Source organism: Sceloporus undulatus, chromosome 1 (genome assembly GCF_019175285.1).
Source record: "Sceloporus undulatus isolate JIND9_A2432 ecotype Alabama chromosome 1, SceUnd_v1.1, whole genome shotgun sequence".
NCBI lineage: Eukaryota > Metazoa > Chordata > Lepidosauria > Squamata > Phrynosomatidae > Sceloporus > Sceloporus undulatus.
In genome coordinates, this window is record NC_056522.1 from 26,596,816 (window position 1) to 26,622,883 (window position 26,068).

Sequence of the window (26,068 nt, forward strand, 5' to 3'; positions counted from 1 at the left end):
GTACCACCTCCTACAGTCGGACATGATTTGACAACCTTGTCAAAGGTGAAACCTTTACCTTTATATTACTGCTAAAACACTGTAAGCTACACCAGGCTACTGCTGGTCTCATACATTTAAAACAACAACAGGTAAATAACTTCTTGAGATTTGAGGACTACATTGCTCCCCTCTCCATATAGAATCTATTGTGGAATGTATCTTCCCATTACTGCTGAAAATCCAGCTTTACTCAAGTTCCCAGAACTATGACAAAAGTGACAGCTGAACTGCACATTTTTAACAGCCTGCTGGGAGCACAACTCTACTGCAAAAAAAGGCATCAGCTCCCATATTTCTCAGAATTGCTGTGATTTTTATTTTATTGTATTTGACATGGCTGAAGAAATTTTAGCAGCAAATGGTGGGGTTGCACAAGCAGTGTGAGAAATGTGTGTTGCTACAGCTATATTAAAAGGAAGCTATACTAGCCACCACACAGCATGCTTTCAAATTTGGTTGGCACTGTCCCAGGCTTCTGCCATCTGTGCTCAGTCATCCTACCCATTTTACCTGCAATAAGCCTGGAATTAAAACAGCAGAAACTTCAAGGATTGTAGAAGGTAGGGGTGGATAATTCTGAGAAAAGGAAACATTTGCTTATTTTCTTGAAAAACACAGTGAAGTAGGCACTAGACAAGCCATTGTTGTGTCCCACAAGTCATTTCCTACTTATGGCGACTCTAAGGTGAATCTATTATGGGGTTTTCTTGGCAAGATTTGTTTATAGGTTTGCCCTTGCCTTTCACTGAGGCTGAGAGCATGCAACTTGCCCAAGGTCTTCCAATGCGTTTCTTGGCCCAATGGGGAATTGCAGTCTCCAGACTGTGGTCTCCAGAACTGCAGTCCAACACTCAAATCGCTGTGCCATGCTGGCTCTCAGGCAAGCCTTATGTACTGGAAAAATATTTTATGGAAGGATGCTGTTGCTGCTGAAAAGGCCTTCTCTATCACATTACTTAATCACTGGAGATGGGGGGACAATGAGAAGACTACCTTGAACATATCTTTGAGGCTTAAATGCCCTACATCAAATACACACACTTGAGAAAGACAGTTTGGTAAATGGGGCTATTGGAAGCAAGATGCAACTCCACCTTGCAGGCCTCAGTAACTCCACCTCTCTACCTGGTGTCCCTGTACAGACATTTGCACCAAGAACCCACCAGTAAGAAAGCAAGCCAATACAGATCTAGCTTCTCCATCCTGGTGGTATGAGCCAGCCCAACTTCTGTCCACCATAATCAAATGCAAAAGTATAATTGCCCCATTTCTCTGAATCATGAGAAAGAAAACATGGAAGAACCATTATATTACTAAGTCAATCAAAAACTATAATGGTGGAAAAGAAAAACGGCACATGAGGAAAAAAACGCACACACTGAAAACCCATTAATAATAGGAGCAATTGCCCCTTTGTTTTAATGCAACAAACTGGGTACAATTTATTTACAGTTTCTCCTCTATGTACAATAAATGCCTCAAGACCAGTTTTGAGGCTAAAGACTAATCCATGCATTGACTCAACCTTGGGTTTCAGCTCAACAAAACCAGATTAACAGTAATAATGCTGGTAGTGTTTGTAGCAGTGTATTTACTATCAGGCCCTCAGAATGTGTGCCCATTGAGTTGAATGAAGCCCACCACCTGTCTGATGCTCAACAGCTTTCTGCTTTTATCCAGGAAAAATATAACTAACAGAGCTTCTGCTGTTCTGTTTGGGTGTGCACGGGCTGGGTATTATTCTGTACACTTAGATGCAAATCTGCATACTTAGTTCTTTTATGCCAACTTTGTTTCATCAGCAGATCTTCTACTGTTGATGAACTTAAAACTCACAATTCAGCTTCTAAGTCCTGCTATAAGAATAACTGTGGCAATGACTGAAATGTTAAACATTTTCAGTTTTTCCTCAGATTTTAGGTTGTGAAAAATTATAAAATTATTCTGTTGATATTTTTATAACTGGACCCTGAAGTACCATGGTCACAACACTATTTATATCACTATATCAAAAATCACAAATGAAGATTTTGACTGTAACAAGTTGACAAGATATTCCAGATCTCTTTTACTATCTAACCATAAAAACATGAGCTAAGGCTATCACTGGGATTTAAAATCAAAAGTAGAATAATGAAGCCTAAAAGGTCATGCAAAATTTAGGAGTCTTTCATCTTTTAAAAATATTTTCAGTGCTGATAATGTTTGTTGACTGTTTCAAAACTGGTCAATAAAAAAGGTCACAATATATAATTAGACAGATGTTTGCTTGTAGTTTTTCGTATCCAGGACTTTCTTCCCACACATCGCACAGATGCCTAGGAACAAGAAGCAAAGTGAAACTGATATCTCTTTATTCAGTCAAAATTATCCTAATTTTTATATTATCTTACTTCTCAGTATATGGATAACATACTTTTTAAAGAGAAACAACAAAATAAGAATTTATAGCAAAAGCCTCACCCTTTTTGTATGCACATCCCTGGCAGTAGTGGGAGCCTGGCTGATGAACTGAACTTTTACAAATTCGGCATATCGCAAATTTGTTTTTGCCATAAGGATCAAACCTAGGAAAACAAAAATAATAGAGTAATATGTTTGTTTATTTATTTACTATACTTACTTTAATTTCTTCCTGCTTTTCACCCAGTTATTATTTTTGAAAGCTGCTTACATTCATGAAATAGAGCCAGGCTGTGCCACAGGGTTTACAAACAAACAAACAAACAAAAAAGGAACACAAGGGAATGGGAGAGCAAGAGTTTGGAAACCAATTCTTTGAGGACAGGACAATGTAATGAATTATAAGTAGGCATTTACATCTAGTTTGGATCAGGATGACTTTCCCTTGTTAGTGACTGTCGTTCCTTTGACTGATGCATTGGGCCAGAACATTCTTTCCCCTGATGTCTGCAGCTTCATGTAAACAGGCTTTTGGAGATGCATATTCCTTCTAGTGGGAAAAGGAAAACAAGCTGCTTGGAACTACTATATCTCTGGCTGATAGATGGGGCAGGCTGGTATCCTCCTTGACTTGACAGTAAGGTAGGGCTGTAGTTTTCAGGTGGTCCTAGAATGTTTGGCTGATCAAAGAAACCAGAGAGTTGCCAGCCCCAGTTCCAGGGGGGAGGAAGGGATGATTGTTGCTAATTAATTGTTGTTAATTAATTGTGTTTATCATTTATATAAATGGGTAAGTCAAATCATGCACAACAGTATGATGGCTTGAAAACTATGTGTGATACAAAAACCAGGCACCAATTATTCATTTCATTTGTCATGCTTCAACTTGGAGGGCCATGAGACCCAAAGAGGTATGCAGTGACTCTCCTTGAACTCTTCCTCATACCACACAGTACCAGTGCTATCCATCAACTGCTGCTGCTGCTTCCTTTCTGTTCTGGCAGTTGCTCCTACCACACTACACATTTCCAATGCTCCCTTCTTATTCAGCAGAAAGGAAGACATGGCTGTTATGACCACAGCAAGCCAAAAGCAAAGTGAAGTCTGAGTTGGGGAGGAGTTGCAAGGTATAAGACAGAAAGAAAAGCAGACAAGTCAAATTTGATTACAGTTGTCCCTCCATATTCGCTAGGGTTAGGGGAACAAGACTAATACACAAGACTCATGAATATGGAAAAACCGCAAATAACAAAAACACTGTTTTTACCTGAGAGGACACCTCTCTAGGAATCTCTAGGTCCTCCAGTGCAACTCTGTGGTCAATGTCCAACATACACTGATCATAGAATGGCACTGGAGTAGCTACAAATGGTCTTTCAGTGCAACTTTTAGTTAAAGTTGACCACAGAGTTGTACTGGAGGACCTAGTCAGTCCTAGAGAGAACATATTAATGAAATCTGTGAATAATCAAAGCCGCAAATATCAAAGTCACAAATATGGAGGGATGACTGTATAATTGCAACAAGGGCTCAGTAAGGTACCGGCATAGTAGGAAAAAGTGAGAAAGCCACTGGGATAAATCTAGACTGGAAAACTGTGGGAGAGCAAGGACAGGAGCGAGATTATGTGTGGAAAGAACAAAAGCAGAGATGGGGAGGGCTATTCAAGAGAATGCAGCAAATTGAGAATATCTATTGCCCCCCCCCCCCCCCCCCCAATTTGAGTCAACTTGGTTAAATATAGTAGGATATTAGTTACCTTGCTTTCTTTGACGTCAATGCCTTGTTTTCATTTAATTTTCTCCCACCACTTTCTATAAACAAAAAAGTGTATCCTTTAATATAAATAACTTCTAAAACATTATAAATCAAGTTATTCTAAGAATACCACCCAAGCAGGAAAAGATACAAAGCATTTCTAGTGCCCAGCTACACAGAGCAAGATGTAAACTGCATTATTGTACATGAGCAGTTTGAAAAAATTGGAATTTTAATATTTTGCAAAAATAATTCTTATTACTGCTGCAACATTAATTGATTGGTTCAGTTCATGAATGGATTTAAAAAGTATCCTGATTTTCTGCCCCTGAATTTAGTGTTCCCACTGAGCCCTTCTGTGGTTTAGCACATCGAAGCTAGGTTGCAATTCTGACATCTTACTGATGTTGCTGGATCTTCTGAACCAAGTTTATCAATGTCAAATTTGTTCATGTCCACATTATCCAGTAAACCTTCTTCGGTAAACTCCATCAGCACTTAGCTATCAAGGAAAGCTCAACTATGTATGCCACAAAGTTGTTGAAACAGATACCAAAGTAAATTGGAATCTATGCATGTTCAAAGGGATTCTACAGAATGACTGACTAAGAGAAACTATGAGCCAAAACAAAAGACGGAATCTGAAGATATATGCTGTGGCCCCAGTCTGCCTTACAGCCGGCTGAAAAAGGAGCAGCAAAGAGCCACTTCTTTTTGGGCTGGCAAAAAGGCAGATTTTCCTGCCCCTGCAGCCAATGAGTGGCTTCAAGTCGCTCTGGTGGCGTGCAATGTATAAAAGCTGTGCCACTGGCCCATGTCTGGGCACCGGTGCAACGTAAGGGTGTCTTGGGGGCATGCGGTGTCTGTATGTCATGCCGCCAAGCCAGCTAGAAGCCAGCTTTTCATGCTGGTCTGTTTTCCCCCTTCATTAATATACCTTCCTTAGAAAGTGCTTTTATTCTTTTATTTAAAATGATTTCAGGAACTTTCAATAAGACAAAGAATCAGATACAAAAAAGATGCTGCCACACTGCAGAAATAAAGCAATTTGACATCACATAGCTCAATGCTATGGAATTCCAGGATTTGTAGTTTGTTGTGGCACTAGAGTTCTCTGACAAGGAAGGCTAAATATCTCACAAAATTACAAATCCCAGAATTCCACAGCATTGGAATGGGCAGTTGAAGTGGATGTGAAACCTGTTTCACTTTTGCAGTGTGGCAGCGCGCATATTCATATCTATATTCCTGACTGAGACTATGGTTTTAAAAAGGCGCTTAAAGGAAAGATTTTCAGACTGTCTCTGAATGGGTATTTCTAGCCTTATTTACCTCAACAGAAGAATAACAAACTGTCTTAAATGAACATCAGAAACAGATATCTTGTTATGATACAAATTTTTACATCTTACCTGTAGTGTTTCTTGCACCATCTTTCCATGTATCCGGTGTAATTACAGTACCCAGTTTTCTCTCACCTACAGAGAAGCAGAAAAAACGCACAATAAAAGCTGTGAAACTAAACATGTTGGAAGCACAGCACAGATTTTGTTAGGCCTATTGGCAACTAGTAATACAAAGTATCTCATTTTTTAAATTCTGCCATCTTGTGATGCTGTGCCCACCCATAACTGTCCATAAAGTGGCTGGTTCTTCCCCCTCTCTCATATCCCACCACATATGCGTCAGCAAGTGGTATTCCAAGTAGAGTAGGCCCTCCACATTTGTGGGTCTGACTTTTGCAGATTTGATTATTCATGGATTGTTTGCTGCTGTCTCTGAGGCTGTCCGTTGCCAATTTTAATAGGGACTGCAAGACGGAGATATTGCAAACGAAGCTTGTAAGTCCCTATTAAAAATGGCATAGGACAGCAGTGGAGACAGTGGGAAGCCCCATCAGCCATCAGCTTCTGCCTTGCAAAGGAACTCTGCCCACCTCAAAGGCATCTACAGGAGGTTAATCTGCAGATTTTACTTTTTGTGTGTGTTAAATATGGGGGTTTTTTGGGAGTGGGGGGAGCGTTAGTTCCTGGGTTTTTTCCACTTTCATGAGGGTCCTGTGCCCGTAACCCCAGCGAATGTGGAGGGATGACTGTACATGCCTCTGATTCTGGAAACAATGTGCAGCCATCATAAGCAAATGGTAGCCATTTCTTCTATTTTATCAATGTTTATATTGCATCCAGCTCTATTAGTAATGAACAGCTAATTCATAACATTCCCATTCTATATGTGTTGTTCTGTGTCTTCAAGTCATTTCCAACTTACCGCATTATTGTCTTTGCTAATGATCTGTGCCTTTCATATGTGGCCAAAATCCGACAGCCTCAATTTAGATCCAAAACACATTGCAGAAATAGTCCAGTTTGAGATTGCTTTAAACTGCCCGGGCTCAGTGCTAGGAATTCTGGGAACTGTGGTAGTTTTGTGAGACATTTAGCCTCTCTGTCAGAGAGCTTGGTGCCTCAACAAACTACAATTCCCAGGGTTCCCTAGCACTGAGCCTTGGGCAGTTAAAGCGGACACAAACTGTATTATTTCTGCAGTGTGTTTTTGGACCTAGTCATCTGGTTTCCAGGGATTGTTCAGGTTTGATCTGTTCCAGAACCCATTTTTTGTCTTCAGTGTCCATGGTTCCTCAGCATCTTTTCCACACCTCATATTTTGGCCACATCATGAAAGGCAGGAATAATTATACCATAATAATACAATAATACCATAATAATACAATAATAAAACCATATTACTAATACCAATGATACCACTACCACAAATAATAATAATAATAATAATACAACCATCATAATACCATAATAATAAAACCATACTACTGCTACTAATACTACCACAACAATATCATAATAATAATGATAATAAAACCATAATAATAATAACAACAACATAGTAATACTATGATAATAAAATCATACTACTACTAATGCTACCACCACAACATAGTAATAATATCAAAATAATAATACTATAGTAAAACCATACTACTTCTAATAATAATATTAATAGTACAGTACCATCACCACCACAAACAGTAATGATACCATAATCATGATAATAAAACTATAATAATACTATAATAATAAAACCGTAATACTACTACTAATAATAATAATACCAAACAACAAATAATAATAATGATAATAAACAACATCAACACCACTATAATAATAAAAGTATAACAATAATACCATAATAATACTGTAATAATAAAACCATACTACTATTACTGTAATCTGAATCCTGAGGCCCTATGAGTAATTCAATGACTTATATAACTAAAAGGAACCTGGGAATCTTGGTTTGAACTCTTATATAAAAGATTCCCAGGTTCCTTTTAGTTGGGGTCAGACCAGATGCTCTCAAGGTGTGATTTTCTATAATTAAGACATTTCCACATTTCAATGCCCAAAGTCAATGGCCATTAACAAACCAGAGTCCACCCATATTGATGGTGGGGGTCAGAAGAGTGAGAGTGGGAACTGCCCTTGGCCAGCCTGGCATGTGACAGACACCATTGTTGTTGTTGCAGCTGCTGGGAAGCTGCTGGGAGGAACTATGGCTCCTCCTCTCACTGTACCATTTACGGTTACATTTGGGCAACATGGGTTGACTAAGGGAAAATAAATTGAATGCTCTATTGTATTTTTGTATTATTATTATTATTATTATTATTATTATTATTATTATTAATCTTTATTAGTTTCTAGTAAAATAATTAAATTCGTACTTCCTCTTGACAGGTTTTCTGTCTAGTTTTTTTCTTTAACAGTCCTTCATTGCTTCTGTTTGGTGAGTTTAACACCAAAATTCATCTTCTATTTTTTTCTTTAACAACAACAAGAACAAAAAGTTAACCACAAGCAATACTGTAATAGTTTCCTCCCTCTTGGGACTTCTGCACAATTCCCTGTCAAGAAGAGACCATGGAACTGAGCTGAATGGCATATTTTCTTTGCCTGTTCGGCGTATTTTTCTCCATGAACCCCTTCTCTATCTGAAATTTTCTTTCTGTAAATACTGTTGAATTTTCCTATACTGCAAACTGTAATAGATTGTACCAAGATTAAAACAGCTCTGTAATAAACTAGTTTCACTTTGTCTGACACCTTTTAGATATTTGGAAATCGTTCTTAAATACCTCTTCTTTAAAACTCCCCATAATTTTTTCCAATAATCTACTACTGGAAGCCACTCCTTTTCAAATTTTGATATATTTTTTAATACTTAATTTCATGAGATAATTTATCCATCGTTCTTATATCATGTGTCTCTTGTAGCCAAGTTTCAATGCTTGGTAACTCCTTCCCCCCAATTTTTGGGCGGAAAGCTCTATTGTTGACTGTTAAAACCTAACCCCAAGCAGAAATGTACTCTGAATGAAGTCATGGAAATCTCAGTTATGTATGCGTGAATTGCTAGTCATCTGTAATGTCACCTTGCAAGCTCATAATGCGCTCTACATAGGGCTACCTTTGTACCAGGTTCAGAAGCTTCAGCTACTACAAAACGCTGCAGCCAGATTGGTCGCTGGAACTTCCAGGTCAGACCATATAGCATTCAATAAAATTTTAAAATCTACATACATACAACAAGATAAAATCTTCCATCTCAGAATCTGTCAGTCAAATCCTAAAGTGAACTTTAGGTATTAAGATCTCTTTATTGGCTGCCTATTAGCTTCCGGGCTCAATACAAAGTGTTGGTTATTACCTATAAAGCCCTACATGGCTTGGGCCCGAGTTACTTGAGGGAGAGCCTCTTCCCACACAATCCGCCCCGCACTCTCTGAACAACAGGGAAATATCTGCTATGTCGACAGCTCCAACCCTCTGGAATAAACTTCCAGATGAAATTCGGGTCCACCTTGGATGCCTTTAAGTAGGCCTTGAAGATTCATTTATTTCGGTTGGCATACCCGATGGAAGTTCACTTTAGGATTTGACTGACAGATTCTGAGATTGATGATTTTATCTTGCTGTATGTATGTAGATTTTAAAATTTTATTGAATTGTATGCTTATTTATGATGACTATGTAAACTGCTTTGATCAGATGGAAAAGTTTTATATATTTTATTATTATTTTTTATATAAATGTTGGAATCCTATCAGTAAAGCTGTTCTTTCTTTGCTCCTGTAGCGACTGCTCTGTTATGGAGGAGAAGGGAACCTCTTGATCAAGGGCCTCATTCCCACTACTTTTTAAACCAGATCGCAATTCAGTTTGAACCAGTTCAGACAACCCTGGCTCCCACTTAAATCGATTTGCTGAAGTGATTTGGTGAGGGGGGCCACACGCCAGACCCATTTAACCTACATCTTTTTGATGCCGATTTTTTTCTGTGCCTTTCCCCACAAATCGATTCAAAACAAGCATGAACCACAAGTGGATCGGAATTGATTCAAATTTTCCCTTCGGCCGGCTGCAGCTGAATCATTTTGAATGCAAACCGCAGGTGGGTTATTTTGATGCCAGGAAAATGACAGAAACTGTGACAGGGACAAACGTAGTGGGAATCATACTGCAATGTTGAACCGATCCATCGATTTGGATCACACAGTGATTTATCTGTAAGTGGGAATGAGGCCAAGAAGGATAACAATCTTTCCACCTGCAGCCCATGTACTCTAAGGTCAGTCGTGGTGGGAGCTGATAGCTCAGTTCTCCCCCTTTGCTTACACTGCTACTACAACACCAACAAACAACAACACCATATTAATAGTAATAAAACCATGCTACTACTATTATTACCACCACCACCACAATAATACCATAATAATAATAATAATAATACACTTGTCCCTCCATATTTTCTAGAGTTAGGGGCACAAGATCCCCGTGAATGTGGAAAAACCACAAATAACAAAAACACCTTGTTTTTATCTGAGCGGACACCTCTCTAGGCATTTCTAGGTCTTCCAGCACAACTCTTTGGTCAAGATCCAACAGACACTGACCATAGAACTGCGCTGGAGGAGCTACAAATGAATCATAGAATCGTAGAGTTGGAAGAGATCGCAAGGACCATCCAGTCCAACCCCTTTATTCTGCCATGCAGGAACTCTCAATCAAAGCATCCCCAATGACAGATGGCCATCCAGCCTCTGCTTAAAGACCTCCAAGAAGGGAGACGCCATCACTCTCCGAGGAAGGAGTGTGTTCCACTGTCGAACAGCCCTTACTCTCAGGAAGTTCCTCCTAATGTTGAGGCGGAATCTCTTTTCCTGCAGCTTGTATTCAGTGCTCTGGGTCCCGTTCTGTGGAGCAGCAGAAAACAAGCGAGCTCCCTCCTCAATATGACATCCCTTCAAGTATTTAAATAGGGCTATCATATCACCTCTTAACCTTCTCTTCTCCAGGCTAAACATCCCCAGCTCCCTAAGGCGTTCCTCATAGGGCTTGGTTTCCAGACCCGTCACCATTTTAATCGCCCTCCTTTGGACACGCTCCAGTTTCTCAATGTCCTTTTTGAATTGGACCAATATTCGAGGTGGGGTCTGACCAGAGCAGAACAGAGTGGCACTATGACTTCCCTTGATCTAGGTACTATACTTCTTCTATTGATGCAGCCTAGAATCGCATTGGCCTTGTTAGCTGCCGCATCACAGCGTTGACTCTGTCCTCTCTAGGGATCCCTACTATATCCTCCAGTCCAACAACAACAAGAAGAGCGGCAATGCTTCCCTTCCCGTGAGGCCACACACTCTCCTTCCACTCACACTTTTCGCAGACCATGGCGAACCCAGGAGCGACGGAGCCCAGGGAAACAGAGAACCACCGGCAAGCGCCTCAACAACAGCAGCAACGACACAATTCCTTCTTACTTCCGGCAACCGCCTATTTCCCCTTCCGCCTTCCTGTTCAGCGCTCCTATTGGCTGAGGAAGCGTGAGGAGGCGTGGCTCGAGCGTGACGTAGGGAGAGCGTCGCTCGCGGCGTGCGTAGGCGCAATGACGTCAGAGGCGACAGGTAAGAGACGTTCGCAGCTGGAGGACCTCGCCGAGGAAGCTCCGCCCCCTGGGTTCTGGAGAGGGACAGGTGAGGAAGGGGGGATACCCGGATGTGGGGTCCTCCTGGCCTGGGTTGGGGTTGCCTTGGCAACCACTGGAGAGGGCAACCTGGCCTCCTCCTCCTCCTCCTCCTCATCACAAAGGAGGACCAGGGGGGGAAATGGAGGACATTCCTAAGTTAAAAACTACAAACACTCATAGAACATGAGTCTTCTTATTACTCAAGCTTCTTCATCCTGCTCAAAATGGAGGACATTTGGGGGGGGTTCCTCTTGGACAAGGAATGGAGGACATGTTTGGGGAAAGGAGGACTCCAGCTCACCCTGCTTTTCCTATTATTATTATTATTATTATTATTGCACCATCTATTTTAATTGAATGTTATCCTATACACGACCCAATACATTTCTCTTCTGCACAATTGTTTACGTCATTATTGTTTTTCAAACCCCTTCCTCTGTCTTGAAGGCCTTCGTATTTACAGTGTATGCGCCTTTCAGTATAAATACGTATCTATTTGTTTAGATGCTTCTATAAGCAATTATAACATTTATAACAATGCAACATGGCTACTGGTATATATCTATGTTATTATTATTATTATTATTATTAATGTTTGTTTATATAGCACCATTAATCTTAACAGGCATCCTCAAAGCAGCATATATAATCAGATATAAAATTGTAAAACAATATTAAAAAGATACAGTTCCAAATGAATAAACTTGAAAACTCAAGGGCAGATAAGAAGATGTTATTATCTAGGTTGCTAACATGTCTTACATTTCGGTCTTCTGGCCAGGAGGAATGGCAAAATGCCCTCCGTTTTCAGCCATGATTGAGAAGCGTGGGTTTCTAATTCTATGAGTGTTTCAAACTTTTGTTTTGGAAGGCCCTACGTTTTCCAGGAGTGTCCTACATTTTGTGGTGCCTTGTCCTCCTTTGAGGTTAGGTCACCCTCCTCTCAGGCCTCCTGGAGAAGAACGCTGGTGAAACTTTAGACCGCTGCCTCAGCACTGCAGAAATAGTCCAGTTTGACACCCCTTTAACTGCCACGGCTCAATGCTATGGAATTCTGGGAATTGTACTTTGTTGTGGCAGCAGAGCTTTCTGACAGAGAAGGTGAAAGGTCTTAGAAAACTATAGTTCCCAGAATTCCCTAGCACTGAGCCAGGGCAGTTAAAGTGGTACCAAACTGGATTATGTCTGCAGTCTACTCTCCATCAGGGTCAAAAGGCTAGCCCTGTTTTAAAGTATTGTGTTGTTGTTGTGTGCCTTTATGTTATTTCCAATTTATGAGGACTCCAAGGCAACCTTATCATGGGGTTTTCTTGGCAAGCTTCATCAGAGTGGGTTTGCCATGGCCATCCTTTGAGGCTCAGAGAGTGACTTGTACCAGGTCACCCAGTGGGTTTCCATAGCCAAGCTGGGACTCTAACCCTGGTCTCTTAAAGCGCTGCTATTCCACTTTTTAACGGCTTTGGCTGCCTCATGTTGCATTCTGGGATTTGCAGTTTAGGGAGTGGCATTTAGAATATTCAGCCAGAGAGGTCTTAGGCCTCACTGAACTACAAACTGCAGAATGCAACAGGAGGCAGCCAGAGCAGTTAAAGTGGAATAGCAGCTCTTTAAGAGTGTAGTGCGATAATCTCCTCTAATACTCAAACCACTACACCATGTTGGTATTGGTCATACAGTGCAGTGGTCCCTCCACATTCACTGGGGTTAGGGGTGAAGGACCCCCGTGAATGTGGAAAAACTGCAAATTAAAAAGCACTATTTATTTTACCTGAAAGAACACCTCTCTAGGAATCTCCAGTTTCTCCAGTGCAACTCTGTGGTCAACATCTGCCAGAGGTTGGCCATGGAATCATGCTGGAGGACCTACAAATGCCTAGAGAAGTGTTTTCTCTAGGAACTTCTAGATTCTCCAGCACAACTCTATGGCCAACTTCTGCTCAGGTCCTTCAGGCGCAGGCCCATGACCTCCCTGGTCGAGCCTAACCATCTACCATCTTCATCTCTTTCTGTGTCCCTCCAGCTTGCCCAGCATCATTGCCTTTTCCAATTATTTATTTTTCTTCATAATGTGGCTAAAGAATGACATCTTCAATGTAGTCATGCTGCCTTCAGGGGAGAGTTTTGGCTTGATCTGTTCTAAAACCCATTTATTTGCCTTTTTGGCCATCCATAGTATCCTCAGCACTCTTCTCCAGCACCACATCTCAAATGAGTTGATTTTCTTTCTATCCACCTTCTTCACATCCATGCATGGTGATGAGGAACACAATGGCTTGGATGATCCTCACTTTAGTGTTTAGAATCTTATCTTTACACTTTAGGATCTTACTACTAATTCATGTATCACAAGCTTTAAAAAGAATCACAGAATTATTTTTCCACAGCAGTTGTGTACCCTGTTTGTTTGTTTGTTTTTGCTGAAATACCTAAATCAATCTTCTTCTAAGAAAAGGAGGAAGGGCTAACTATTGTCATTTGTCTTCTTTCTGGCACTTTTCTACTAGAAAGATACCTACAGTCTGCTCTAGTGTAGCCTGATCTTATGTATCTTTATTTCAATGTAAATTCCACATGCATAGTAGGCCTGTCTCTTAAATACATGAGTATCAGGCTGTGGCTTCATTGTACTTCTGTTGTTGATTTTCAGTTGAATGAAATTATCTGAGTCTATCAAACCTCTTCATTTTATAAAGGCATCGTCTTTAGTACATTATGTATAGGAACATAAATGGTTTTATTTGTTTCACCACAGGTGAAGATTGAAGAGGAAACACCATGAAGGACATGGAGATAAAGAGACTGCTTTCTGCCAATGTTACCTGCATATTTTCAATTATTGTCACAACTGTTGTTCCTTCTCTGTTTTTGGAGAACTTCTCCATCTTGAGTACACACTTGACATGGTTGTGCATCTGTTCAGCAACTGTTGGGACCGTAAATATAATTTTGTATATTATTCTTAATCCAAATCCATCTACTAGAAGAAGTTCTCTTGCTCACAAGGTAAATCTTAATCCTGTTGAAATTTCATGAGTTGTTAATAATAGCAATATATGGTACTTTTCAGGTCTTTGAAATGGCTGTTAGACATTATTTTTGTAATTTGTACATCTTATTTTACCTAATAGTGTTTATGTAATTTGTAAACCTCTGTGGAAGTTTAGGGTCAATAACTTTAAGATAGGCAGGCTTACTGTTGAACATAAAGAAAATAAACATAATCACCATGGAGAACCTACAGAAATTTGACCTAGACAATGAGGAAATAAAAATAGTAACAGATTTTCTTTACCTGGGATCAAACATTGATAGGAACAAGTACTGCAGCTAGGAAATCAGGAGAAGATCATGAATGGAAAGGGCAGCTGTGAAAGTATGAGGGCCCAAACAGACAGGCCAAAGTAAAGCTGCTTCGGGTCACTTTGGAGGTATGCTGTTTAAATGATGCATGCGTCCTAAGGACTGGAGCACAGCTTTGGCGCAGCTTCTGGCCTCTTAAGATGTGTGTGTCATTTAAACAGCATACCTCCAAAGTGACCCAAAGCAGCTTTATTTTGGCCTGTCTGTTCGAACCGCTAGAAAAGATTCTAAAATGCAAAGACATACAACTGAGCACAAAAGTTAAAATCATACAAGCCACTGTATTTCCTATTACCCTGTATGGATCTGAGAGCTGGACAGTTAAGAAAGAAGATAGGAAGGAAATCAATGAATTCGAGATGTGGTGCTGGAGAAGAGTGCCGAGGATTCTATGGGCTGCCAAAAAGACAAAATAAATAAATTTTAAAAATGGCGCAGATTGGGCCAGATATCTTCCTGGAAGCCAAGGTGACATACCTGAGGACAAAACTGTAATACTTTGGACACATCATGAGATGGTATGAATCATTGAAAAAAACAATAATGCTAGGAAAGGTGGAGGGAAGTAGAAAGAGAGGAAGACTGCATGCTAGATGGATGGACTCCATTAAAGAGATCACGAGTATGAGTTTGCAGGAGCTGGGCAGAGCAGTGGACAGGGTCTTGGAGATGTCTCATCCACTGGATCACCATGGATTGAGATCTACTCGGGGGCGCTTAACAACAACAACAATAAAGGTCAGATAGGAGATGTGGCTGGTGCGATGGAAGCTCTGTCCACGTTGGCCTTATAATTCCAACTTGGGCTTGTCACTGGACAAGCAACTGTGTTTGTTGTTGGGTTTAGTGGGCTACAGTGTGACTGAGCCTTCTTTAGAATTCATTTAAACCATCCAGATAGAGATGTAGATAATTAAAACAGTAAAGATTTATAGTAACAGAGAAAATAAACATCTAGAGTCATGCTGGTTCCATACAGGATATTGTAACACCTGTTCTCCCTGAACTCTTTCCATACTTTCAGCTCGCCCTCCATCCCTCCCCCCCCCAAAAAAAAACCCTGCTCAGATTTCCTGCATTCCCATCTTCCTAACTGACCCCATCTCTATCTCTGTCTGGTCATAACTAACTGTTTAACAGACAAGTCCCTAGGTTATTTGCCTTCCCCATAGTGCCCCCCCTCTCAGCTAGTTCTGCCCAGACTAGCCCAGCTTCCTGCTTCACAGCTGATAGAATATTGGGTTGCTTTCCACTACTGAGACCAGATTTCAACTGAGAATTTTTGGGGTCAAAGATCACTGTCTCTATGCCATTTTCTTTAACAGAAGTGGAATATAGTGGGACCTTGGTGTCTGCTGGGATTTGGTTCCAGAACACCCTGTCGTTACCAAAGTCCCATTAAACACAATGACATAGTAAAATAGTGTCCTTTATATAATATGGCAAAATCAAGGTTTGCTTTTTGGAATCTATATATTTTTAAAATATTTTCAAGCCATGGATACTTGAATCCGTGGACAAAACAATCTGTGGATATGGAGCTGATGATGGTGTGTGTATAAAAATATTTTTCTCTTTTTTATATTTAATAGGTGGCAAGGTTTATAAGATGTTGTGTGTACTTTTTCATGTCTTGCGTCCTGTTCCATGGAATCATTGTTCTTTATGGAGCACCATTACTAGAGTAAGTCTCCAAAAATTCCACTTTATCGAGAGATGATAAAGTATGGATGCACAACTGTAGCCCTCCAGATCATATTGAACAGCAACTCCCATAATCCCTCAGCACTGGCTAAACTGGCTAGGACTGATAGTAGCTCACTCCTGCCATAAAACAAGCTGTTTAATTTTTGCATGCCCCATATCAGGCCGTTTAAGGATAAAATCCTGTACATATTAACTTGCAAATCCCAGTTAACTCTGGCTTGGTACATACCTCATTGAAAATGATTTCAGATTAGAGGTGAGAGTGTACATGACTGAAATGAGTTAGAATTTGAACTCGGGAAAAACGTCTCCCATACATGACCTGAGGCTACCATTATTGCTTTACCATAATCCACCCTACGACAAATCAAGAAATAAAACATTTAGAGTCCATGACCATATTCTCATTTACTGATACAGGTTGAGTCATAACACACATACTATTCATTCTATAGATGGAATGGATTAGTGACATTCTTTTTTTGAACATTTTTAATGGCTTTATCTCAGTGTAACAAAAATAAAGGGTTAAATACAAAGATCCTGTTGGCTGAATGGACCTGTATACCATAGAGAACACTTCACTGTACGTAGTTGTTGTTGATGATGATGATAAGCCACAATGTTGTGAGTTCGATCCCAGGGCTCCAGGTCAACTCAGTCTTCCATCCTTTTGTAGGTCTATAAAATGAATATCCAGCTTTTGGGGGGCAATTGGCTAACATGTCATAAACCACTTAGAGCAGTGATTCCCAAACTTTAGTCCTCCAGATGTTTTGGACTGCAGCTCCAAGAATTCCTGATTATTGGCCAAACTGGCTGGGGCTGTTGGGAACTGAAGTTCAAAACATCTGGAGGACCAAAGTTTGAGGACCACTGGCTTAGAGAGTGCTTAGTTCACTATGAATTGGTATAGAAATGTAAAGTGCTATTGCTTGCCCTTCTCTTCCTCCGCCTGGCCTTCCTCCTCTGCTGCCCAGCCTTCTCAGGAGAAAACTAGACAAAGAAAGAGCTTTGCAGGGTGAGCATTTCCCTGTCCTCCTCCACCATTGGTCCTTCTCCTCAGGAGAAAGCCAAGCAGCAGAGAGGTTTTGCAGAGCAAGCGCTCCCAGTCTTCATCTTCTGCCACTGCTTGGTCTTCTCCTTAGGACAAAGCAAGGCAGTAGAGGAGTCTTGCAAGGTGAGTGTTCCTTTGGCAGGCCATATGTTGTTTAGGTCTGCTTTAAACACTCCTAAAAGCAGTCTTAAAAATATATCCTATAATCCAGTTTTGAAACAGTTAAAACAGCTAAACTCAGATTCCCATCTGATCTAACCGATGTGACCAACTGAGAGGAATTAGGTGATTTATAGTCTAGCAAGCCCAGTAAACCTGCAGGTTTCCCACCCAAGTCATAGAAAATGAAATGACACTCCTTTCTGTACTGTCGTCTCTGTTAGGTTTTCCAACACTGAACTTTTAAACAACTTCACTGATCCTCTTTGTTTTTGACACTCCTTTAGGTCAGTCTTGGAGACCTTTTTATTTGCTGTTCTTCTTTCTACCTTTACTGCTTTGCATTGCTTGTGTTTGCTGGGACCAAATATTCACATATGGCTCAAAGTGTTCAGTAAAAATGGGTAAGTTATATATAGGTTTTTCATTTTGAAATGTGGTAAATGCAATTGAAATTAGTCACAATGTATTTGTAAACTAAGTTCAAAATAATATAAATAGTATAAATATTGAAAAGGAATAGGGATAAAATATCCCTCCAGGTCAAAGGTTGGCTGTTGAACCAATTAGCATTGTGGTGCTTTCTGCGTAAAGGAGAAATATGGAAATATAATGACTAATTTCTCACATCCTTCCATTTCTAAGCTTTATTGGCTTAGTAAAATTTGTGTCTAAATATATAAAAATGCTTCCTTACTATGTCGATGGTGGCATTTTTGAAAAAATGGAGGAATGTGAATTAGAATGTGGTAGCTGTTTATTGAAAAGCTGTTTTGAAAAATGGAGTGTGGAGCCTAAGAGCCAGCATAGTGTAGTGGTTTGTGCATTGGACTTTGACTTCAGAAACCAGGGTTCAAATCCCTACTCAGCCATGCAAACCCACTGGCTGACCTGGGCATGTCACACTCTTTCAGCCTCAGAGGGAGGCAAACGCACCCCCCCCTCCCGCCTGAACAAATCCTGCCAAGAAAATTCAGTGATAGGTTGACTTTAGGGTCACCATAAATCAGAAACAACTTGAAGTGTTTCTGTGAAGCCTAGTAAAATCATGACTAAAGAGGCTGGAGACAAAACATAATCAAGTGTGGTTCTCCCACAATTTGCGTTGTTCCTTTTTTAAAAGAAAAGAAATCCCCCACTTTAGCAACCTTCAGAATCTCCACTGATTTTTGTTTTTCTCACTCTTTGGAGTCACCAGCTGCCTTCTTTGTTTTTTCAGGAATAGAATTGTCTCTTACCTGTCTTTGGGAAAAATGCAAACATCTTTCCATATCTGAACAGAAATACTGCACAGCACAAACAGAATCATATAATAAGTCACATTCTGTGGTAGATGGTAGCTCAGCAGGTTTCCTTTTTTTTTCTGCCTGTGTTCAACACTCTTGGCCTTTGTTTGTGTTCTGACATCTTGCTATTGTAACCAGCACCACTAAGCTAATGACTAGCTGTCAGAAGCCCGTAGTGGGAAATAAGTGCTGTGATAAGATCGCCCGTGCTAATGGAACTAGAAAAATGTTCTTTTGTAAGACTCTTCAGTCATTTCCCAGTCATTGTTAACAAAAATAACAACTTTAATGAACATCCTTTGGTTCTACGGACAATGGACAATTCTTTTATGGATGTTCCCTTCTTTCCTATTACCTTCCAGGCTAGGTGATTTCATTGTGTTCCCTGTCCTATGGAGCATCAGTTTTGTCATTGATATTGGACATACTTGTGGAAAAAAGGGTGGGATATTAATACTGTTCTACTACTTTGTGAGATACAGTTCTTAGATTTCTTGTATATCGGGGGTGTAGTAGTCTTTGTGATACCCTGTCTACTAGCAAAAGTACCTAGCAGTGTGTTAATTGAAATAATTCTTAGTTTGATAAGCTGATGAGTTCAAGAAACGTGCACAGCTATCCGAGTTGAAGCCATTATGCCCACCTAGTCTAGATGAAGTCACGACTGCTAGTTATGCCTGCTGCCATGACACTTTCCTTGAGCTCTCTTAGGGAGGGGTCTGCACATTGCATGATCATGATTGTGGCTGACAGCATTAGGAAGGGGAAAGATCCATAATCCTGTTCCTTGAATTGCCCTCTCCTGGACTTCACATTATTCTGATTTGAAAGTTATGCAGTGATATGGAAAGTTTGCTGTCTAGTGATTTGATCTGGTGTTGTACCCTTAAAGTACACAAAAACTTTTAATTTATATCCTAAACCCAGCCTTCACCTCAGGTACATATCCCTTGAGTGAGTGTAAGGTGCATGCCAAGTTTCTGGTGTCTAGGTTTCCTGGTCTTGAAGGTATGTTCCCCTTCTGTTATGATAGATCTGTATCACCAAGAATTTAATCATATGATCTGCAGTCTGAGGTTCTCACAGCTGTTGAGTAAAACTGCATTGTAACTATGGACACTTATTTGGAAGTACATTCCACTTTAATCAGTACAGTTTGCTCTCTAGTAAGCAATCATGGATGGGGAATGTCTTGCTCTTCAGATGTTGCTGGACCACATCCATCTGCTTACCACTGGTTAAGATGACTAGGACTAATAGGAGTTGTGGTCCAACAACATCTAGAAGATCATACATTCTCTCTGGAATATAAATTGGGGCCTCACCTGTTAAAAGTGATGACATGTTGTAATTACTCTGCAGAGCACTGTGTTACATCTTAGCACACATTGCCAATCCTCTGACTCTGACCAGCTTTGGGCAGACTTCTGGCTTGTGGCATCTACTTTTTTAAAAAAACAAACAAACCTGGAACCTCAAGATTCAACAGTTTGAACCTATTGTAAAAAACATACATTTAAAGAATTCTGAGCTAAGGTGTTTGGGGAGGGAAGCAAGGAGGGGCCAAGAGTTATTTTGTTGCTGGTTTTGTTAAACAGTTGAGAATCAGAAATCCTTGACAATTTACTGCAGATCTCTCAGAGACCTATTGGTAAATCCAGATCTTTCTTTTGCTGAATCATGCCTTTCCGTTTACTTTAGTCATTCTTCCATAGATATTATTCTCTATCCCTTTTCATCCTTGTTCCTCTTCTCTTGTTGCCAGCTGCCTTGAATCCCATTTTGGGATACATTGGGAGAAATGTGGTGATAGAAGCCAAATAAATAAAATAACATTAGTTGAGATGACTAATTATACAAGATGTTATTCAGGATTTTTGTGCACCATGGATCTGTATGGACTCATATTTTCAGATTTTGTTTTTCTTTGCCTCCCCCATCACTTTCTATTACACTGCTTTCCAATTTAATATAAATAATAAATAAAAATAAAAACTTTATTTGTATACCGCCTTTCCGCAATGATCAAGGCGGTTCACAGCACCATCAGATACAATTTATACCATACAAATATATAATACATCAACTGCAAGGTACATGAAAGACATGAATACATATAATTAGGAAACAGCCTTAAAATCACATGTAAGAACATCTGTCAGTCATAAAAAACATCTTTCAACAGGCAGTAATTTCTAATGGGGGTCAGGAGGATATGCTGACTGAAAAAGATGAGTCTTTAAGGCTTTCTTGAAGGCATCTAGAGAGGAACTAAGCCTTATCTCATCCGGAAGGTTATTCCAGTATATGGGAGCTACAGATGAAAATGCTTTATGGCGAGTTGATGCCAGTCTCGTCTTAGGATTTTCAAGTAAGCATTTCCCGGTAGTTCTGAGAGTGCGGGGCGGATTGTATGGGGAGAGGCGTTCCCTCAAGTAACATGGGCCCAAGCCATGTAGGGCTTTATAGGTGATAACCAACACTTTGTATTGAGCTCGGAAGTTAATGGGCAGCCAGTGGAGAGATCTCAATACCGGAGTTATATGGTCTGATCTAGAAGTTCCGGCGACCAATCTGGCTGCAGCATTTTGAACTAACTGAAGCTTCCGAACCTGGTACAAAGGTAGCCCCATGTAGAGCGCATTACAGAAATCTAATCGAGAGGTTACCAGTGCGTGTACTACCATTTCAAGGTCCTTTCGGTCGAGGCAGGGTCGCAGCTGGTGTATCAGCCAAAGCTGGTACCAAGCACTCTTGGCCATCGCATCTACTTGAGATGATAACTGTAGAGATGAGTCCAAGAGTACTCCCAAACTGCGAACTTTGTCCTTTAGGGGAAGCGTGACCCCGTCCAGGACTGGATGACAAATTTCCCTGTCAGGACTTGAGGAACCTATCACGAGTACCTCTGTTTTCTCTGGATTCAGCTTGAGTTTGTTTTCCCTCATCCAGCCCATTACTGACCCCAGGCAGGCATCCAGAGGAGAGATGCCTTCCTTAGTCACTGTATCAGTCGGAGACATGGAGAGATAGATCTGGGTGTCATCAGCGTACTGATAACACCGTGCTCCATGGCTCCGGATGATCTCTCCCAGCGGCTTCATGTAAATGTTAAATAGCATGGGGGACAGAATGGCGCCCTGAGCGATGCCTGATGTAAGCTCTCTTTTACGAGAGCAGCTGTCCCCCAGCCTCACCATCTGGAATCTTCCCGAGAGGTAGGAATGGAGCCACTGGAGCGCAGTGCCCCCGATACCCAGTTCTCTCAGGCGTTCCAGAAGGATACCATGGTCGATGGTATCGAAAGCCGCTGAGATGTCCAAGAGCACCAGCAGGTCTTGTCTTTGAACTATTGGCTACAACTAATCCACAATGATTTCACAGGTAATTTAGAAACGGAGCCTATGCAACCTGGGTGGACACCATTTTTATATGAAAGGCCATTTAGAATGGGAAGCCAGAACCTCTGGAGCGTCCACACTGTGTGGAACTACCGCTTTCTTTTTCCTCTGTCAGCTAGAGGGCATGGTAGAACCATGGAGGTGCTTTCTCTGAGCATGAATTTAGGGGCCAGAGGAATGGTGCATCGCTTAATGACTGTTCTCATCATTTTCTGCCTGTGCTGTTAGTCAGGTTCATAGCTGGTGGCTTCTTGCATGCCAGACTTCTCAAGTGAAGTAGTTGCTACTCCAGCTAATGATGCTACTATTTTCCCCACTATTTGTGAAAATTGCTGGAGGACAACTAGAGTTCACAAACACTACACTTTGCAAGCGCTTCTTGAACCAGCTGAAGCCACATCTTCCTTCTTCTTGTATAAACTCTGGCTTCTACTCTGTTGGGGCTTATGTTTGTGTTGCTTCCCAGCCTTTCCTAGTGCATGTGCATAGAGCTCTAAACTGCACTCTGAAATTCAACACAGAATTGGCCTAGCGGACCCTATTAATCACAGGTTTCCCATCACTGTTGTACACATTGACCAGGGAAAATCTCAAGTGGTGCTTACTTTTGAGAGGACATATGTAGGATTTCACTAATAGATGCCAAAACAGGAAATAATACATACTAAAGATTGTTTCCTTCCACCACTCTCTGTGGATTTCTTCTGTACATAATACCTAGGGCCTGAGCATATAGGCAGGAAAAAGCAGCTCAATACTGTTTTCCCCTAAATCTGTTTGAAACCCCATTGTCTGCACGGCCCTTTCCCAAGGCAGCCTGAACACCCACAGATAGTCTGCACCACGCAACGTCAAGCTGTGACTCACATTTATTACTTTTTGCCTCCCCCACAATGCATGTGCATGATCACATGAACATACTGCCTGTGGCTGCCAGTTGCCCTGCCCCTCTATTATCCCATTGTTCGCCCCATATAACCAGTGGTGTGATCGGCCACACAGTCACATGTGTGATGCACCACCCATACAATGACACATTGGCAAAGCACAATCATGGAGGCCCCCATTACTTGCCCCCTTTTCCCTCTCTTCACCCCATAACCCCTGTTGGGCTGTCTGGTTTGTGCATGTTGTAATTACATCTAGTGCATTATCTACTGCCCTACTTGTCCTACTTTTGCTTTTTTGCTTTCCTAGTTTCCTGCACTCGCACCATGCTGTTTATACACCAGTACGATGATGCACATTTTCTGCATTGAGACAGAGTATCAGAAGTTCTTTTTGCTCTGCTTTTAGTCGCAGAGCATGGCTTCAAGGCAGTTTCGAGACAGAATATCATGTGTTGTTTCTGTGCCACTTCTAACAGTGTTTGTTACTCTTTATAGCCTGCTAGAGGTTTTAACTGTTGCAAATTATTTCTGTATCATCTGTAAATGTGCTCTCTTGTTGCTTCTTTCAATTGAGATCCTTAGCTCCTCTTCCCTTCCTCCCAAGATATATAATATAAATAAAATGAGCATATGTTACTCTTCTCCTATGTGCCTTAGGTCTAATCTGCTCTGCAGAAATAATGCAGTTTGAAATTGCTTTGATTGTCGTGGCTCAGTGCTATGGAAATCTGGGATTTGTAGTTTTGTGGGATATTTAGCCTTTGCTGTCAGAGAGCGCTGGTACCACAACAAACCACAAATCCCAGAATTCCATAACATTGAGCCATGGCAGTTAAAGTGGTGTCAAACATCATTATTTCTACAATGCAGATGAGACCTTAGTCATGCAGAATTGTATAAATCTAAACAAATAACACATCTTTCAAGGTTGAAATATATTTAAAGTTTTTGGGCATATTTGTCTAATATTATGAAAAAATAAGCTTTCTGCTTAATTGTTTATCTCACCATATTTATCTCACCCTTGGCCAAAGTTGGTGGGTAGCCCAAATATCATGGCTAAGCAAAGCATAAAGTGGAATAAATGAAGGTAAAGCGTAAGCAAATGATATTGCCTTACTGTCTACACAGAAATCTTTGTTTATGCTGGGTGGATTTTGTGGGCGTCAATATAACCCAGGAATTTGAAATGTTACTCCAGTTTTGTGACTTCAGCTGATTCTGTGTCTGCTATGAACACTTCTGGGCTAGAGGAAAGGGTGCTGTTCTCACTCTCTATATACAATCACCGCTGTAATGTTGCAGCCAGATGGTAAAGTATCTGTAAACACTGAGCAGTAGAGGCTCAAATTATGTCTTCTCTGGAACAGCTAAGAAGCATTGTGTTTATTTTGTTTACGGCTGTTTTAAAATGATACAAGTTGAATCAAAGGGCTGGCTAAGGATAATCCCCCTGGATTTCCAGGCAGACTTCACATAATTCAACAGGAGAGATGTAGAGAAGACATTGACTGCACAAAGTATGATTTGTTCCCATATTTGCTTACTGACAGATGTACACTCATGTGAAAGGGCATGCCCTTTTTGTTGCTGTTTTTAACATATATTCTTCCAGTGACAAACCAGAAAAAAATTTAAAAATAAATGTAAGGAAGAACAATGTCCAAGCAAGAAATTAAACCTGCACATCTGAAAGAGCTAAGAAAGATGATAGTCAAGGTAAACCAGGGGGAGATAAAGTGTTTCCTGGGGAGGTATGTGCCCCCCCGCCCTTTTTGTGGCCCCCAGCACTCCTCACAGTGTTTGTTTATTTTTTTAAAAAAAATCACATTTCAATTTGCATTGAAAAGGAAAGGGAACTAAATTCACTACAGTCCAAATCACATTAAAGCCAATTTAAGTACATTTACAGTTTATTTATAGGTCATTAGAAAGCAAATCAGTAGCACTTCTTCCCAATTCGTCCTGGATCCCAAAAGGATGCAGTTAATCTCTCATATATATATTGATTGATACAATTAACATATAGGATTGTTAGTGGTTTTTATATATAAACCACTAACAATCCTATATGTTAATTGTATCAATCCTGTCTGTTAATTGTTTCAGCAAATATGTGTATATATGTATGTTGAAGCAGTTAACAAATAGGATTGAAATGATTAACAAATAGGATTGTTGGTGAATTATGATGGTGTGAGTCAGACATAGCTGCCTAAATACCCTAGGCCTAGAGGCACCAGATCTCATCAGATCTTGGAAGGGTCAGTCCAGGTTAGCCTTTGGATGGGAGACATCCAGTGAAGACCAGGTAATGCAGGCTGTATTTCACAGAAAGGATCTGGAAAAACCATCTCTTGAGTATCCCTTGCCTAAGAAAACCCTACTAATTTCATAGCATTGCCATAAATCACAGGCGACTTGAGAACACACACACATGTACATATTGTACATCAGATTTATGCCATTGCAACACATTTTTGGATCATTGGAGATGTTGATGTTCTGTTTCAACTATACAGTGATCACATCCACCAAAGCTACCTTGTAAGTAGCACAGCCTGCAAAATACCCTATTCTGTGTTGTTTGTTTGTGTGTGTTTGTGTGGAAGGGTGAGTGGGGATATGTCTAGCTATTTTACTTTGCAAGGGTGTCATTTGCAGAAACTTTCAGAGGTCACTGAGATTTTTACAACACCTCATTCAATAGCAAAATAGTTGGATACATCCCTGCTCATCCCCACCACCGCTTTCTGACCACTCTGAAATGGTTGTGTGAGTGTGTTGTGGGGGACCGTATTGTTTACAGGATGGGATGTTTTTTGTGTGTGAAGCAGTGGCTAGCATTGTAAGTTTTAGCTACATGACACATGCATGTCTCCCACTGCAGGATAAAGTTGGAAAGGACTACAAAGGCCATCTATTCCAATCCTTTGCCATGCAGGAACCCACTGTTAAAGC

General features: G+C 40.6%; 2 protein-coding genes across 3 annotated transcripts in view; one reads left to right on the forward strand and one right to left on the reverse strand.

Moving 5' to 3' along the window:
• Positions 1-1,426: 1,426 nt before the first annotated feature.
• Positions 1,427-11,089, reverse strand: CRIPT (CXXC repeat containing interactor of PDZ3 domain). Its single transcript, XM_042445352.1, has 5 exons — positions 10,937-11,089; positions 5,616-5,681; positions 4,205-4,259; positions 2,506-2,609; positions 1,427-2,360 (listed from the first exon to the last, which is right to left on the reverse strand). Exons 1-5 carry the CDS (start codon positions 10,950-10,952, stop codon positions 2,296-2,298), a joined length of 306 nt encoding a protein of 101 aa, XP_042301286.1. The 5' UTR covers positions 10,953-11,089; the 3' UTR covers positions 1,427-2,295.
• A 9-nt stretch (positions 11,090-11,098) lies between these two features.
• Positions 11,099-26,068, forward strand: part of PIGF (phosphatidylinositol glycan anchor biosynthesis class F) — a 44,101-nt gene continuing 29,131 nt past the window's right edge. Inside the window, exons 1-4 of one of the 2 annotated variants that reach the window (XM_042445318.1) lie at positions 11,099-11,185; positions 14,000-14,250; positions 16,200-16,291; positions 17,818-17,934. In XM_042445318.1, coding sequence (XP_042301252.1) covers positions 14,023-14,250; positions 16,200-16,291; positions 17,818-17,934 — 437 coding nt within the window. In that variant the 5' untranslated portion in view covers positions 11,099-11,185; positions 14,000-14,022. Of the gene's footprint in view, positions 11,255-13,999; positions 14,251-16,199; positions 16,292-17,817; positions 17,935-26,068 lie in introns of both variants that reach the window. The other variant, XM_042445309.1, reaches the window with a different exon arrangement.

Bases quoted from the DNA above. Each gene is read 5' to 3' on its own strand.
- CRIPT (XM_042445352.1), bottom strand. The intron at 4,260-5,615 runs GTAAGATGTAAA...TTTTGTTTATAG, and splicing joins TGGTGCAAGAAACACTACAG to AAAGTGGTGGGAGAAAATTA. The intron at 2,610-4,204 runs GTAACTAATATC...TTGTTTTCCTAG, and splicing joins TTGACGTCAAAGAAAGCAAG to GTTTGATCCTTATGGCAAAA.